Raw genomic sequence first — 14,282 nt, forward strand, 5'->3', positions numbered from 1 at the left:
CTGGGCTTCATGTTAACAGAGCAATAATAAAAAGAACACTCTCTCCCTTTTAATTTACAGCCCCATCCCATGCTTTAAATTATACAGTAAATATATTTTATGTAAATATAATTTATGTTATTTGAGAATTACCTATGTTTTTCCTTTTTCCTTATTATACCTCCCCAAAAATGACTAATAGAGAAATGACTGTTCATTCATTCCTTTACAAATCATTTCCCCACTGCTATAGTCCCTGAAAACATGTAATTAAAACTTGTTTCTTTACAAAAATTGAACTGAATGAATTTCAGGTTTGGATGAGGAAGGGTGTTGCTTTGTTTTATTTTAATGAGAAACAGAATTGAAGCTATTGTTCTGGAAGGGGAAAAAAAAGGAATTTTGGAAGGATGACAACTATAAATAAAAGTTAACTGTAACAACAGCGCTTACAGGCATTTTCCTGGCCATTCTGAAAACACTTACTTCATTACTAAACAAGGTGTGTTAACAGTACTGATGATGGCAAGGCTTCAACAATTCTTTGTAAAATTAAATCAATTTCAAATTGCACCAAAACCATAAAAAAGATAACAGAAGGTGTAATCTTGCAATCATTACTGATACGAGTGTTCCAAATCTTCCCATTTTTCTCTGGTATCCATTTTACACTGGCTTAACTCCAGTAATTTCATTATCTGTGAGAAGAGAATCAAGCCCACAAACTTCAGTGAGACTGTTTAGGTGAATGAGGTTTGCAGAACTGGAGAAAGACCTATTGTCAAGTTAAAAACAGAGGGATAAAAAAAAATACTGCCATTGTTTGTAAGTGTGATGCTTGCCATTTGTTCTAATTTCAAATGAAATTAGCTTGGTAGGAGGTATTTCCTAAATAGGGCCCTTCCCCACTTTTGATTTCTTTGTCATTAATCTTCAGTCTGCTTCCTTCTAAGGAGGCAGTAATTGAAAGCTCATTTTGTGCTAGATTTAATTACTTTTTCCTTGATGCAAATGCTTCCCCTACAGCAAAAAGCAGTCCAACAATTGTCCAGCTTTATTCTAGACTGACAGAAGTCTTGCTCACTTTTCTTGAGGGGAATTTACCATCAAAATTGCCCCTGTACATCCTGCCACTACTGAAAAGAAACAAGGTACACTGGTAGGTATGGAAGGACATAGCTTACTGAGAACGCCAAATCCCCATTTTACGTGTGAGGCTAAACAAGGCAGAACATATACATGGGATTCGTGCTGTAATACATACTGATTCCAGAGAGCAAGCCTCACCACTAAGTGAAGAGGACTGCATTGACTACCAACTATGAAAATTCGGCTTCTAAATACAGATATCCAACTGTTAAGGTTATATTATCTCACTACTAAGAGAGAGATTATAAGGAATTTGAAGAATAGAATTTTCTGAAAGACTGCTGCTTATGTAGACAGTTTAGCTGATATTTGCTTCCAAATATATTCTTGGAAGGAAAGATCACTCAGCAAACAGTCAGTGGATCCACAAATCAAAGCAAGTGACTACACAGAAGATGACATGTTCTATCCCAAATACGCTTCCGACGTTTTATATGTTCTCCTGATGTGAGTAAGGGTAAAGTTCGTTCTTCCTTTTGCTAAGTGGAAGCAGATGCTTTAATAGCTGTGGGAAACATGATAACAACTGAAGAAACTTTAGTGTCTGAATCCAGAAGCCTGATTAATGTTCCAGTTCTAACAGTTACTGCTCTTTGTAATTCTACAACCTTAACCTAACCCTGTTCCCTCCTGTCGCAGCCGCAACACTGATAATCCCCTACTGCCTCCTTGCCTGTGCATGGTCAGGTGCAGCCTGGCCTATGCACTAAGGCTAAACAGAACTAAAACTATCCATTCATAAAATGTTTGACACTCTATAGCTGTCTTTCCATATCACAAACCTTTTTTGCACCTGAGTTGAAACAGACATCTTGTAAAATTTTTTGGAGTTATTTAATGGTAAAAAACAAAACAGCACAAAACCCAACAGGATTTCAGGAATCAAACACAACGTCTATTTTTGTGCTTTTATTTTGCTCATTCCATATTACTTAACAATGTCTGCTTGCTTTTTTTAAAATTAATTGCTCCAACATCTTGACATGTTGACATGGGATCAACAGCATCTGTATTCCTGTGGCTTGACAACTCCATAGATTCTTATCCATACTGAGCTAATGGCTTTGGCAAATTTTCTGGTTTCAGACTCGCATCTAACTGGTTAAGACATAATACAGCAGGTATCAGAGCTAACCTATAAATAACCTGCAGAGAAGACACAGTAATAAACTCGGGCCAGTTAATCTACTGAAGTACATCTGTTTACCTCTGTTCTGTATTTGGTTCACCGAAATCCAAAAAAGCAGTTAACAATGCAGGCTAAGCCTTCTCTAACATCAGGATGGATAAACTAAACACAAAAAGGGATTACCTTGAAGGTAAGCTCTTCTTTAGGTAAAAACTATTGGACTTTGTTAGCTTTAGGATACCATCACAAGCTGCAAAAATAGTATGGTATCCGAGGAGAATCTCCTGCTAGGAAACGATGAATTTCCAGGCTGGGATCAATCCTTCCTTCTCTGAAACCACCCTGGTTTGCTTTGTCTTCCCTTAGCATTGCCTTCTTTGCAGCAGAGAATTTGCTTTTAAATCATGTTTGAAAACTATCACATAACCAGTAAAAACAGCGGTCATTTTGTTAGCAACTGCAGCATTTCCTGCCTCTTGTGTGATTTAATTTTTCAGATACAGGAAAGAACCTGGGGACCTGCTGGTTTGTCACAGTCCCAAACAGGGAAACTTACCTTTGCTGCATGCGTGGATCTGCTTGCACCAAGGGTAGGATGGCCTCCAGCACTTTACTTGCTGAGCCTGGCAGCATCTCTAGTACTTTCTTATCAATTGCCATTTTGTCCACAATAGTCTTAAAGTAGCGCAATGCACTTACAACCTCCTTCTCCTTTTCCTCTAGCCATGATACATTCTAAAGATGAGGAAAAAAGCAGAGAAATATTAAAAACCTCAGGGCTTCTTCTTTAAGGGCAAAGTTATTTTAACTTACCTGAAGTATCATGAGATCAAATAGGATATATTGTGTTTCAGAAGAATGAAAAACCCCTTCTATCACAAACACTTTCAAATTTAATTATTACTCTTTCAAAGGAATAATCGGTGCAAAACTGCACCCACGTTTTAACTTTCTGAATTACAAGATGTACATTCCAAACTTACAGCTCATCTTGATCAATTTGAAGTAAAGATTAACACTACTCATGACTTAAAGGGCACTGCTTTGAAATCAACAGGCCACACTGGGAGGGTGAAAGAAAAAGAAATAAGCTAAGTGCAGACAGTAAAGCTAATGCAATTAAGTACATAACAGCCACTGGTTTTAACAGAGTTGTCCTTTTTCCCTGTGAGATCACCATTCTTTTTGCCTTAAGCATATCATTCAGTTTCAAAAGGTGTTTTAACCACTGAGTATAGTGGATCAGCCAAAGGAGAAAGAAAAAAAAAAGGCACAAACAAACTTCCAAACTCCAAAACAGTCTAAACAAGATGCATCCATTGTCTTATCCATCTCTAACAGTTATGATGATATATATGCTGTACATCCTTACTATTCTGAATAATTCTCCTGACTCCAATATGTCGTCCTGTACCTAAGAGTGCAACAGACTTCTTCATGTCTTGCTTATTTACAAATAATTCCCTCCCTTTTACAGCAGCCTCCAATCTAATTCATTTTGTGATGCTGCAGGAACAAGGAAACCTGTATAATTTCCACAGGGACAGACCGTGAAAGCTAAGTTTTGGCATCAGGGAATGAATGTTGCAGAAGGGAACAATTCATTGGACTAAAGCTGAGTTGTGGTCACCAACTTCCATGCCATCACCAGCATTAGGAAAGGAAATTCAGAAGTGATACATGATACCTTAATGGTATTCTCAGCAGGGATATTTTAAAAAAGTTTTACCAGAGTAAGCCTGGAGGTCCTCTAATGCCACAAGTAGTTCCTAAGTGAGATTTAAATTAACTACTGAACACTGCTAGAAAAGGAGCAGAGAGCTTAGCAGAGTCAGGTTTCATCCATTATCTCTTCAGTAAATTCAGCTTCAAGAATTAATGACCTGTGGGCATTGTGCACTCCCCATACTCTTGTCAGCTGTTAAACTGCTGCTTTTCTGCAAAATCAGGCCAATGGTCCAAAAGGTTTTAAGAACAACAATTTATAGGCAGCACTGGTTAGTAATTTGGGACCAGTTCATAAAAGGATTAGAGTTCCAAGTCCCACCTAGCTCCCACTTCAGAAGCCTAAGTCCAAAGCTGATATCTGCAAACCACTCCATTATTTTCCATCTCATCTGGGAAGTGCCTGATCTCTGCATCCCCTTCGGGTAGTGCTACCTCCCAGGCACCTCAAACTCTGCTCTACTGTGCACACACAACCACCTGAACCCTGCTGCAGAGGAGCATCCTGGTATCTCATCAATATCAAATATCACATTTCCCACTCTTCAGGACTGTGCCCTTGCCACCGTGCAGCCTATTCCAGGGTGCAGAGAGGCTGCCTCCCTCCCATGGAGGTTTTCAAGTTCCTATGGAGTGAGCAGAGATACCAGGGATGAGAGAGCCCCCGGAGTCTAAAGAGCAAGTATCACTATGGCCCAATGGTCAGAGCTTAAATGGAACTGAAAAACATGGATGCTAGTTCCTGCTCTGTTGGCCACGTGTCGCTCAACCACTATTTGCTACAGGAAGGCATACGGCTCCAACGCTCTCCTGGAGCACGAGAGGGACAGACTTGGCTCAGGAGAGTTCAGGGCAGTGAATCACAATGAGAAACAGAAATCTTTCTGCTGAGCATGCAAACCCAGACACCACTTAGGACACTGCCCTTTTTACATAGCCGGCATCTCAGCTCTTTGGCTAACAATGTCGTAAGTGTAATTTTTACAAATCCCCTTCTGTGGCCCCTGAGGCCTCATATGTATGTGTGTTTACATACATATACACACACAGCCTACCTATCCTACACAAGATCGTACGCTCCGCTACAGAGCTCGGCTATATAAATGACAGTTTTGCTACAAGGCTGAAGTTTCTGGTGTTCAGTGCTTTACTCACTGAGACCTGAGAATAACAGCAATAAAGACGGAGAAAGGAATAATTATCTCGTGGGATGGATGGATATTAATATACTCCAATATCTAAACCTCACAAGACTAATGATTTTAAGCTCTGCCACCAAACATTTTAGTGTGTCCCTAAAGCCAAAGTAAACATGCAGTGATATCTCTCTGGGTTAGCAGAGAGGATTTGAATTATTCTCCCATTTCATTTCTTAATAGAGGTGAACTTGCTTCAGTAGTGAACTTATTCCAGCAAGAGAACAGATCTATAACTGCAGGGCTTACTGGATCCAGCAATATCCCTTTTGGGCATTAAATGAGACAGATTTAACATGCAGAGAAAACAGCATCTCTCCTCCACTCCCTTGCCTGACTGACACACATAGATATTTTTGCATGACTTTGGAAGGTTTCCTTTCAATAACCATTTCAAATACATCATGTATGAGATGCAGACAACCCAAAAAGGATTACAGTGATCTATACAGAAAACAGCTGACTACAAAAGCTGGGACCACCTATTTTTACCTATTATAACTTTGCATATACTGTTGAAGGATACTACTGTTCCACCAGTATGCCTTCAGATAAGAATCAAAGACAGGGACCAGTGGAGAAAAGAAGGTTCTGGAAAAACCTCCCCCTATATTGCCCACATCTAGGTATAAAGGGGAAGAGAAGGAGGTAAGGGTGTAGGTGGGTGTGGGTGAGGTAACTTTTAGGTTATAGTTAGCGGTTTTACATGAATTTTTAGTATTGCTGTTTCTGTGCTGGACTGATTATCTACCTCATCTTATCAGTCATTCCTCTTGCACTGTTTTCTAGAGGAAAAAAAAAGAAATTAAAAAGCTTGCCTTTTATTGACTTGGTAATATGTATTTGCAATAGAATAGCATTTTAAAAGCACTCTTCATTTTCTAAATTATTTTATTTGTGGTCACACATCAACCAAAAGGAAGGACCACCGCACATTCTACATGCATTTCAGTGAATCAATCAATAAAAATAATACTGTGAGAAAACTTCCCAGTATAATGGTCTGATGAATTGCAGAAAGAGGAAAACGTTCTACAAGATATGCCTCTGAACTGATCTGAGCATATCATCCTGAAATATCCATGGAATTAGAAGTCTTAAAGGTGTATTCTTATGGGTCCCTCCCTCCCTCCCTCCTTTTTTTTTTTTTTTTTTTTTTTTTTTTTTTTTTTTAATGGGCAGTAGTCTGGTACACACGTGGGGCAATGCAAGGCGCTCATCCCCCCAGGGAGCATATCCTTTGCTTCTGGGAAAAAATCTACAGCCTGGGAAATAAAAGGCTCATCACCTTCCACACAGTAGTTCAGGGGCTAGAAGCACTACAATGACTTCTGACGTTGAGCACATCAGACAGTGTCAGATAACTGTATCTTCCTGACTGCTCTCAATAACACTACAACAATCCTCAGCAGATATAATCTAAATAAGTTCCTATGCCTTGCGCTGCACATTGGATGAGTCTTCCAGCAACAACCAGGAAAGCTTCTACATTATCATAAATAATCTCAACTGTTCTTGATTTTCAGCTTTGATTTCCACTTGAAAACTGAGTGCAATAGTACTGTTACAGAGATACACTCCTGTCTGCATAATCAGGTCACAAAAAAGGAAGAAATAACCCTTTGACAGGCTTGTGTTGGGAAAGAGTGGTGACCTCAGTTCCTACAGGACTTGAAACAAGAATGTCAGATTTGAGGAGGGGTGTGCTGGAATCAGCAGCTGCTTGAATACATCTGTTTGACTCTCCCTGCTGAGGTCATCAGAGATTGAGCACATCTTTGGACCAGCTTCAAGGATTTGTTGGCCTGTGTTTTGAGATTTTTTGTTTTAAAGGATCACACCCCAAAACAAGGCAGTTTTTTGGAAGCTGTAAGCATAATTATAGGGCGTGCATGTGGGGAGGATGCGTCAGGCCATAAACTATATCCCATAATGCGATATTTAAATGTTTGTGGAAGGAGGTCTCATTAGGGTCTCAAAAGGATAGTACTTGCCTTGGTAGTTCTTATTTTATACTACACAGTACAGTTTATAACTAACCCTATGTGTGGCTTTGCCATAAAGTGATCCTGAAAATCCCTGACAAATCTGCAGGATTCTGTAGTGGACAAAGCCATGCACAGAGAGCAGGGCTGCAGATTTCAATAAACGAAGTACCAGCAAGCAAGAAACCAGCAAGACTAATCAGAACACATCCTTCGTCTGCTTACTTTGTTCGCTGACTTCTCTGGTGTTTTCACTGTCAGCTCAGCTTGCTTTCCTTTCTTTGAAGGAGTTCTCTTTATTTTTGGTGAATGAAACTTGCCCTTCAACTTCATAGTGAACGAGGAGAGATGGGAACGCTCAGAATCTAGAAAGACACAGAAATGCATTACAAGATTAGGGTAAATTTGTCGAAAACACAGAAGCTGTGCTACAGTGTTACCTGGAAGACTAGCTTATGAAAAACATTGCAACCATATAAATTTATTGAGTGGAATAGGTTAAAAAAAAACACGGCTGTCTATTATGTTTCCAACCACAATATCACCACCATTTCCTGTTTCTCCTCAGAGGCAGCAGCTCTGAAGTGCAAGGGCAGGAACAGTGGGATTGCTATTGCTCTGCTCCTTGGACAGGGAAGGAAAAACACCTCTCTTAAAAGCAGTTATCTTCAGCAGATCCCTAAGTACTCCACAAAGGAGGTAATCATCATCTCTCTTTTCCAAATGAGGAAACCAAGTCAAGGATATGAAGTGACTTGTTCACAAACCTCCGGCACAGCATGGGCAGAAGTTGGGCTCTCTGAGATCCTGCCCCATGTCCTAGCTGAGGGCTGAGAGCCATTGCTGGTGTGTGGACAGGGTCCTGTGTCACAGCTGACAGTAGTGGCAGCCAACTGCAACACCTTGAGAGGCATCTGGGAGAGCTGCTGATCACCAAATTCCGAGTTTCACAGGTGGAAGCCACTGCCTTGCCAAGGGATGCTCATGAGCATAACTGTAAGCTGAATCCTGACTTCCTGAGGGACAACACCTCAAAGCTCCTGGCATATTCAACATCTGCTTCAGGTAAAGACGACACAGTCCGATAATACTGCCCTTCACAGGCTGCTGACTCAAGCACTACCCACTCAGAACTGTTGCCTTTGAATGTGGCTCCACGAATAACACGAACAAAAACACGAGCCCTCGCTGTTTGCAACCAATTTCAATTCATGTATATCAGGACACACCACCAGAATGGAAGGAAAATGTCAACAGTTGTGCATTCCGGAAGAAATTTAATTACAGAATTGCATAACATAGTAGCCCATTAGGAAAATCATAATATTTCAAAGTTTTCTGGATATCTAAAAGCAGAAGTTTCAAAGGTCTGCAATCATGCGACATGCAGAGTTATCGTTGGGAGATATTTTTATCTGTTTAGCTATGAACCTAAATAAAACTAAGCTGCCTTGTAGATAGCAATTTAGAATGTATTTTAAGCAAACAGCACTTTAATAAATGAATGTCTGAATTGCTCTCTAGTGACCCAGATAATTCAGCAAAGACACTGAACATGTCTTTAAGCATATTATCAAGAAAAGTAAGCAGTTTTGCTACATCTTTCCTTTTTCTTTCAGGTTATTTGGGAATTGACTGCATTGGCTGCAATGAGTCAAAACGACAGTCTGATGCATGCAGCATTGCACCACCTTGTTAGCATGCAGACTGCAAATAGAAAAGGCTGCTGAGTCAAATCTAGCACCCAGAAGCTAAATACCACACTGCAGTGCTAAAACTGCTCATCATACTCAGAAATTACTTAACCACAACTCAGGGGAAGAAGCCTCCCCTTCAGGGCTGTCTCCCTTTAAAACTTGTTTCCTAGTAGAGTGTTGAAATCCTTTTAGCACCCTCACTGGAGCCAAAACTCCAATTAGTTGGGTCCTCTAGATCAAAATTTTAGATACCCTATTAATGAAAGCTGCATTGGCGCTGATTACAATCTAGCCTGGCTGCAGAACTCTTCTCCATTTCACATGATTCTCAAAGTTTTCTTTGTATCATGAACTCCTGTTTAATGCACTGAGGAGAGGCACACACAATCTTTGGGCACTGTAGATAAGTCCAGACATATCAATTGGCCTCTGAAGAATCACTTACAGCAGCTGGCACCCTAACTTAGCAACAATTTACGTCATCGCTTTACAACCACAAGGATCTCCAAACCTTGAAAACCTCCCTGGCTCCAGTGTTCAAGGTCACCACGGAACACACAACTCCTGGCTGCTGTGATAGCAGCTCTTGCACTCCACAAAATAATAATAATAATAATAAAATCTGTATTTATTTTGTGCATCATATGAGAATTTCTACACATGCGCATACATGAATGCTTGCCAAGAAAAGCCATGGCTCAGAATTTATTTTTAAAAGAACTGGCAAACAATTATAGTAATTAATCTTCAGGGAAATAATGGTAGCAACAACAAATTGTGTCTGGCTCCTGCACAGGCAGCAGTAAAATTTCAACTACTAGTCTGAACATTCAATACCCACCAAACTTTTGTGCTTGGGGTGATAATTTTGCCTTGTAGGGATAAGATATTTGGAAGGGAGAAAGATCTCTATAAAGATTGTAATTTCCATTTCTCTCTACCCACCTTTATTTAGCAACCACGCAAACAGCCGGATCAATGCGTGTGAACAGTCAGAAACCTCCAAAGGGAGATGTCTTGCCAGTGGAGAAAGTTTCTATTCCGCTGACAGCAGATCCCCTTCACCACTATTACCAGTCTAACCATAGCCTTTCACTCTCTTCACCTTCCTGCTACATCAGACATTGAATCACTTGCATGGCCATGCTTGGAGGGGACAGAAACCTACAGAGCGAGGGCAGGAACAAGTGACTGGAGCAGAATGGCAACTTCTTAAAATAGCATTAATGAAGTAAACCAGCTGACATTTGCAAAAATAATAAATTGTTTAACAGCCCTGCTAAATCCTGCTTTGAAGATCACACATTAACGCAGCTTTTTACTACCATGTCTTTCCATCTATAACAAGCATTTTCCAGAGCTCATCTGCTCACAAGTTTCTGATGCATTTGTAGTCAAACAAATGAGTCACAAACCAATATTCTCTTACACTCAATTACACTTAACACTTAAAATAGCACTTTATGTTCCAAGCACATTACAAATATATCTATCTCATCCTTAAACAGTTAGGTCTTAACCTTATTTTGCAGATGGGAAACATACACAAAGGTGAAGCAACTTGTCTAAACACAGCACCAAGTGAGTCATTAATTCCAGTACAGATCCTCTCCATTTCCAAATGGAAATTCAAACTGCAGGCCCTCATCTCTCTCCTCAAGCTCATGAATCAAGCTATGGAGCTACTGTCACTGAAGACCCACAGACATTATTTCTTATTATTGGCTTTACAGTATTCAAGCAGATACATCATCCAAGTGTTATAAACAGAATCTGTATATTAATGAATCTGGACAAGGTGATGTGACATAAAGCTTTACAAACGAAGACTAAAGCTCTACTGCAAAAAGCATAGCCGTGCAAGACTTACTAGATGGGTTACCACAGCATGGGTCTGCTTCCAGAAACTCATTTTCTTCACATTGTATCCTACTGAAGTATCCAACATGTCCTATGCCTGTCCAGCAAAAAAGTTCAAACAGAACAGCATACCTTTACAGCTGAAATAATTTGATAGTGTACACAGAGAAACTGAAAACAGCAATGACCATGTTCAAAACACTTAGTCTGTCCCTCCGCACTTTCCTGCCTTTCTACAGTAACCAAACTCCTTGATGCAACACTGAGGTTGTTTCTGCGTTTGGTAGTTCACCCATTTGAAACTGTTCTATCATATTACTCTTGCCTCTTATTGATGAGTAACAGGCAAGGCTTAACTGAAATCCCAGCATCGACCTTCCAGCCTTCCCTTTTTCCCTTTCTGGTGCACAGAAGTAGGGTACCCAGTACTCACTTCTGTGGACTGTCCAAATATTTGCAAGACGAGTGGGAAACGACAAGGTAATAAGCTGGGTGGAACAATTTCAACTGGAAGGGGGAAAAAAAGAAAGATACTGTTGTATCAAAGAGTTTGTGTCTCATGTCTCAGAGGAAGTGCTGACTTTCCATCCCCTCATATTTCATCTGTCTGGATGCTTTGCTGCTGTGCACAACTGGAAAAAAAATTTCAAAATTACTTTACTATGGATTTGAGTTTCTTGATTTCTTACTGGAGGTTTCAATGCGTCACCCATTTCACTGCTAATTCCACCGCTCTATTAACACGGCTCCTGCTCTGTTGTGCTTGAATGTGCTCCAGCTGTTGAGTCACAGCCTCGCTCAGCTTTAAAGCTCATCTCCCCCTAGCCGGCACGTGTCTGGGTTCTGACCACACACAAAACATGAAAAAAGCTCACATTGCGAGTGTGCTCCGAGCATCCCTGCTGCCAGGTGCAGCTGGAACATTTTTACAAAACCCCTGTTCTTTGCGTGCTCACCCCACGCCTTAGCGGAGAGCCCCGAGCTGGGAAGGCACGGGCTAGCAGGGAGATGCCTCGTCGCGCGGGCAGAGAAACGCGGCACCGGTAACTAGAGCAAAGTTGTGCCACTTGCCAGTTTGCCGACAGAATGCTAAATCTGATGAGGAAAGACCTGCAGATTTCAGACTACAGAGGATTAGGAGGCAAAAGGGTAGGCAGATAAATCAGCTTATGTGCTTGTGTGTGAAGAAACTAGACTGCTTAGGAGAAAGCCAGGAAGTCAAAGACTACATCCAAAACTTCACTGGAAGAGTAAAATGATCATTTTCCACTTGGTTCAAATAAACACCAGAAATTAAGTCAAAGGGCATGTGTGCTGGTGAATTCCACCAAGCTAATGCAGCCACGTATTATTTACCCTAAGTCAAAGTGAAAGTTAAACATTTTACAGAGCTCAGTCACCATAGACTTCCCAGCTACCAGCTCCTCCTCACCAGGCCATCACCCACACATACTATGAGTAATGTGCTGCCAGGAGATCTGATGAGGAGTTTCAGAGAACACATGAGAAATAAAACCCCCTTGTCTGCTTCTGGACTTTTTTTGTAATATTTTTGTTGCTATGGCACAGCTCAATGACAGACCACCCCAAAAGCAGAGATGTGCAACCAAAGTGTTCAACTAGTCTTTGGTGTTTGGATCATATTGAACAAGTACAAAACACACCTTCTTCTCTTTAAACTTCAGAATAAGATAAGCCTTTTCCACTTTGTGGCCAAAAATCTAAACTCTCCATCTTCTCTCCTACGGTATCTGTTCACACACAGAAACCCAGTCACTTTCCAGTAGATAAAGCCTTAGAAAAGGGTTAAAGTTCATTTTTTCCTGTTTGAACTGATTTTTGAGGCTCGTTAGAAAGAACAAAATAGATTCTAAAATCTCACAAATGCTTCTCTTTTTAAGGCCATTTGGCTCTCTGCTGGATGCACATATTTAAAAGCTATCAGATTAAAAATAACAGAGGACATCTCTCCCCGTGCCATAATGAAGCTATTGTGCACATTTTTAATCAGCCGCTCCTGCCATTTATGCCACGAGTCCTTTGAACACAGAGGTGACTTATGTAATGACTTACACAACAACGCCCATTAAAATGGCATTCGTCCCCTTGGGCACAGCTCGATCATTTGTGGAAGACAAAAGGCAAGTTGCAAGGTTTCAGCTAAACCCTAGCTGACAAGGACTTTAGGAGTTTTCCAGCAAAAGGAAAAAATAACGAGACATAGTTCAAAACGACCTTTCTGTCGAGCCCATCCATTTGGTGCTGTAATACACAACCACGTAAGAGACAACAGGGATGGGGCTACATACAGGTCGGCTGCCTTGAGACCCAGTTCTGCTGTCAGAAAAACAAGAGATTAGTCAATTCAGACCAAATAGATTAAGACAGCATATGAGAGTTTCCGTCTGTAACGATGAAACATACTGCAAAGTGTACACCTTTCGAGATTTTAGTCTAATACCATTCTAATTTCCAACCATCTTCATTCCATCCTTTCCCTTCAGCTTAAGAACTGTAATCTCATATGTACTTGCAGGTACACAGAACTGGGAGGCCTTTGCCTTGGGCTCTCCTGTAACACAAACTTTAAAATACAGTGAGCTACAGATAATCTAGTCCTTTCAGCTTTAGAGAATGTTGCTTTAACTCCAGATTCAAATAACATGTCCTAAAACCTGAGTTCCTGAGCAGAAAAATAAGCAGAATCTAGGGAGAAGGAACAATTTAGAGATCATCAATATAAAATGGGCAGCAGAGAGCTAGTGCAGGGGCCCTTTTCTAATAATTTTGTGGTGTCTATCTTGCATCAAAAAGTTCAAGCCTGTTATGTAGCTATGATGGTGAGGAAGCACTACACTTTCACAGAAGGTTAAAGTAACAGCTAGGAGGAGAACCCTAAAGATGTTCTCAGCTCTTGCAAACCTGCAACCTGTAACTCCACTCTTGTATCACGCAGTACACAGGTTTCCAGTACATTTCACATCCTCTTTCTCCCAAACTCCTAGGGATGTTTTGGAGCTTAGAAACAATGATAGGCAACACTTGTATAATACTGTACCCAAATATAGAGAAATGACAGAACAGGATTGAATTATTCTTTTAAACCTTCTGAACATAGCACCACCTCATCATCGGCTCACTGCAGAAATCTCAGACCTCCCAGCTCCACAGGAGTCTACTTTTTCTCAATTTTGCCATGACCCAGAGAGGTCAAAGACAGACAATTTATTCAGAAACAAAAAAAGACCCAGTCAGGGATTCGGAAAGGGAAAAAAGGGAGGGTCCTATGTCCATCAGGAAGTTTGCCCACCCTAACCTTTGTACCTTAGGTGGAGCTCTTTGTAAGCTGCTCTGAGTCCCTCTCCAGGGAATTTGTTTGCCAGGAGAGTGGCCAGGTTTTAGAGGAAAAGGTGGAGGAAGGGCAGTTTTAGAATCAAACAATAGCACTTGAGCATTAAAGAAACTTTTCCTTTAACATCACGTCACCTTCTAAGCAGCCAGCATTTGGAAGCAGAAAGACCGACTGTCCTTTTGCTTTTTTGGCAACATTACAGTGAATGAG

General features: G+C 40.7%; 1 protein-coding gene across 8 annotated transcripts in view; it reads right to left on the bottom strand.

The window, feature by feature from the left end:
• The window catches only part of RAPGEF1 (Rap guanine nucleotide exchange factor 1), an 88,414-nt gene that overhangs the window by 47,427 nt on the left and 26,705 nt on the right, over nucleotides 1–14,282 (bottom strand). For all 8 annotated transcript variants that reach the window (XM_062590647.1, XM_062590645.1, XM_062590643.1 and 5 more), the window contains exons 2-3: nucleotides 7,389–7,528; nucleotides 2,814–2,992 (exon numbers count right to left, since the gene is read on the bottom strand). In XM_062590647.1, coding sequence (XP_062446631.1) covers nucleotides 2,814–2,992; nucleotides 7,389–7,528 — 319 coding nt within the window. The remainder of the gene's footprint in view (nucleotides 1–2,813; nucleotides 2,993–7,388; nucleotides 7,529–14,282) is intronic.

This window comes from Rhea pennata, chromosome 18, assembly GCF_028389875.1.
Source record: "Rhea pennata isolate bPtePen1 chromosome 18, bPtePen1.pri, whole genome shotgun sequence".
NCBI classification, from domain to species: Eukaryota; Metazoa; Chordata; class Aves; order Rheiformes; family Rheidae; genus Rhea; species Rhea pennata.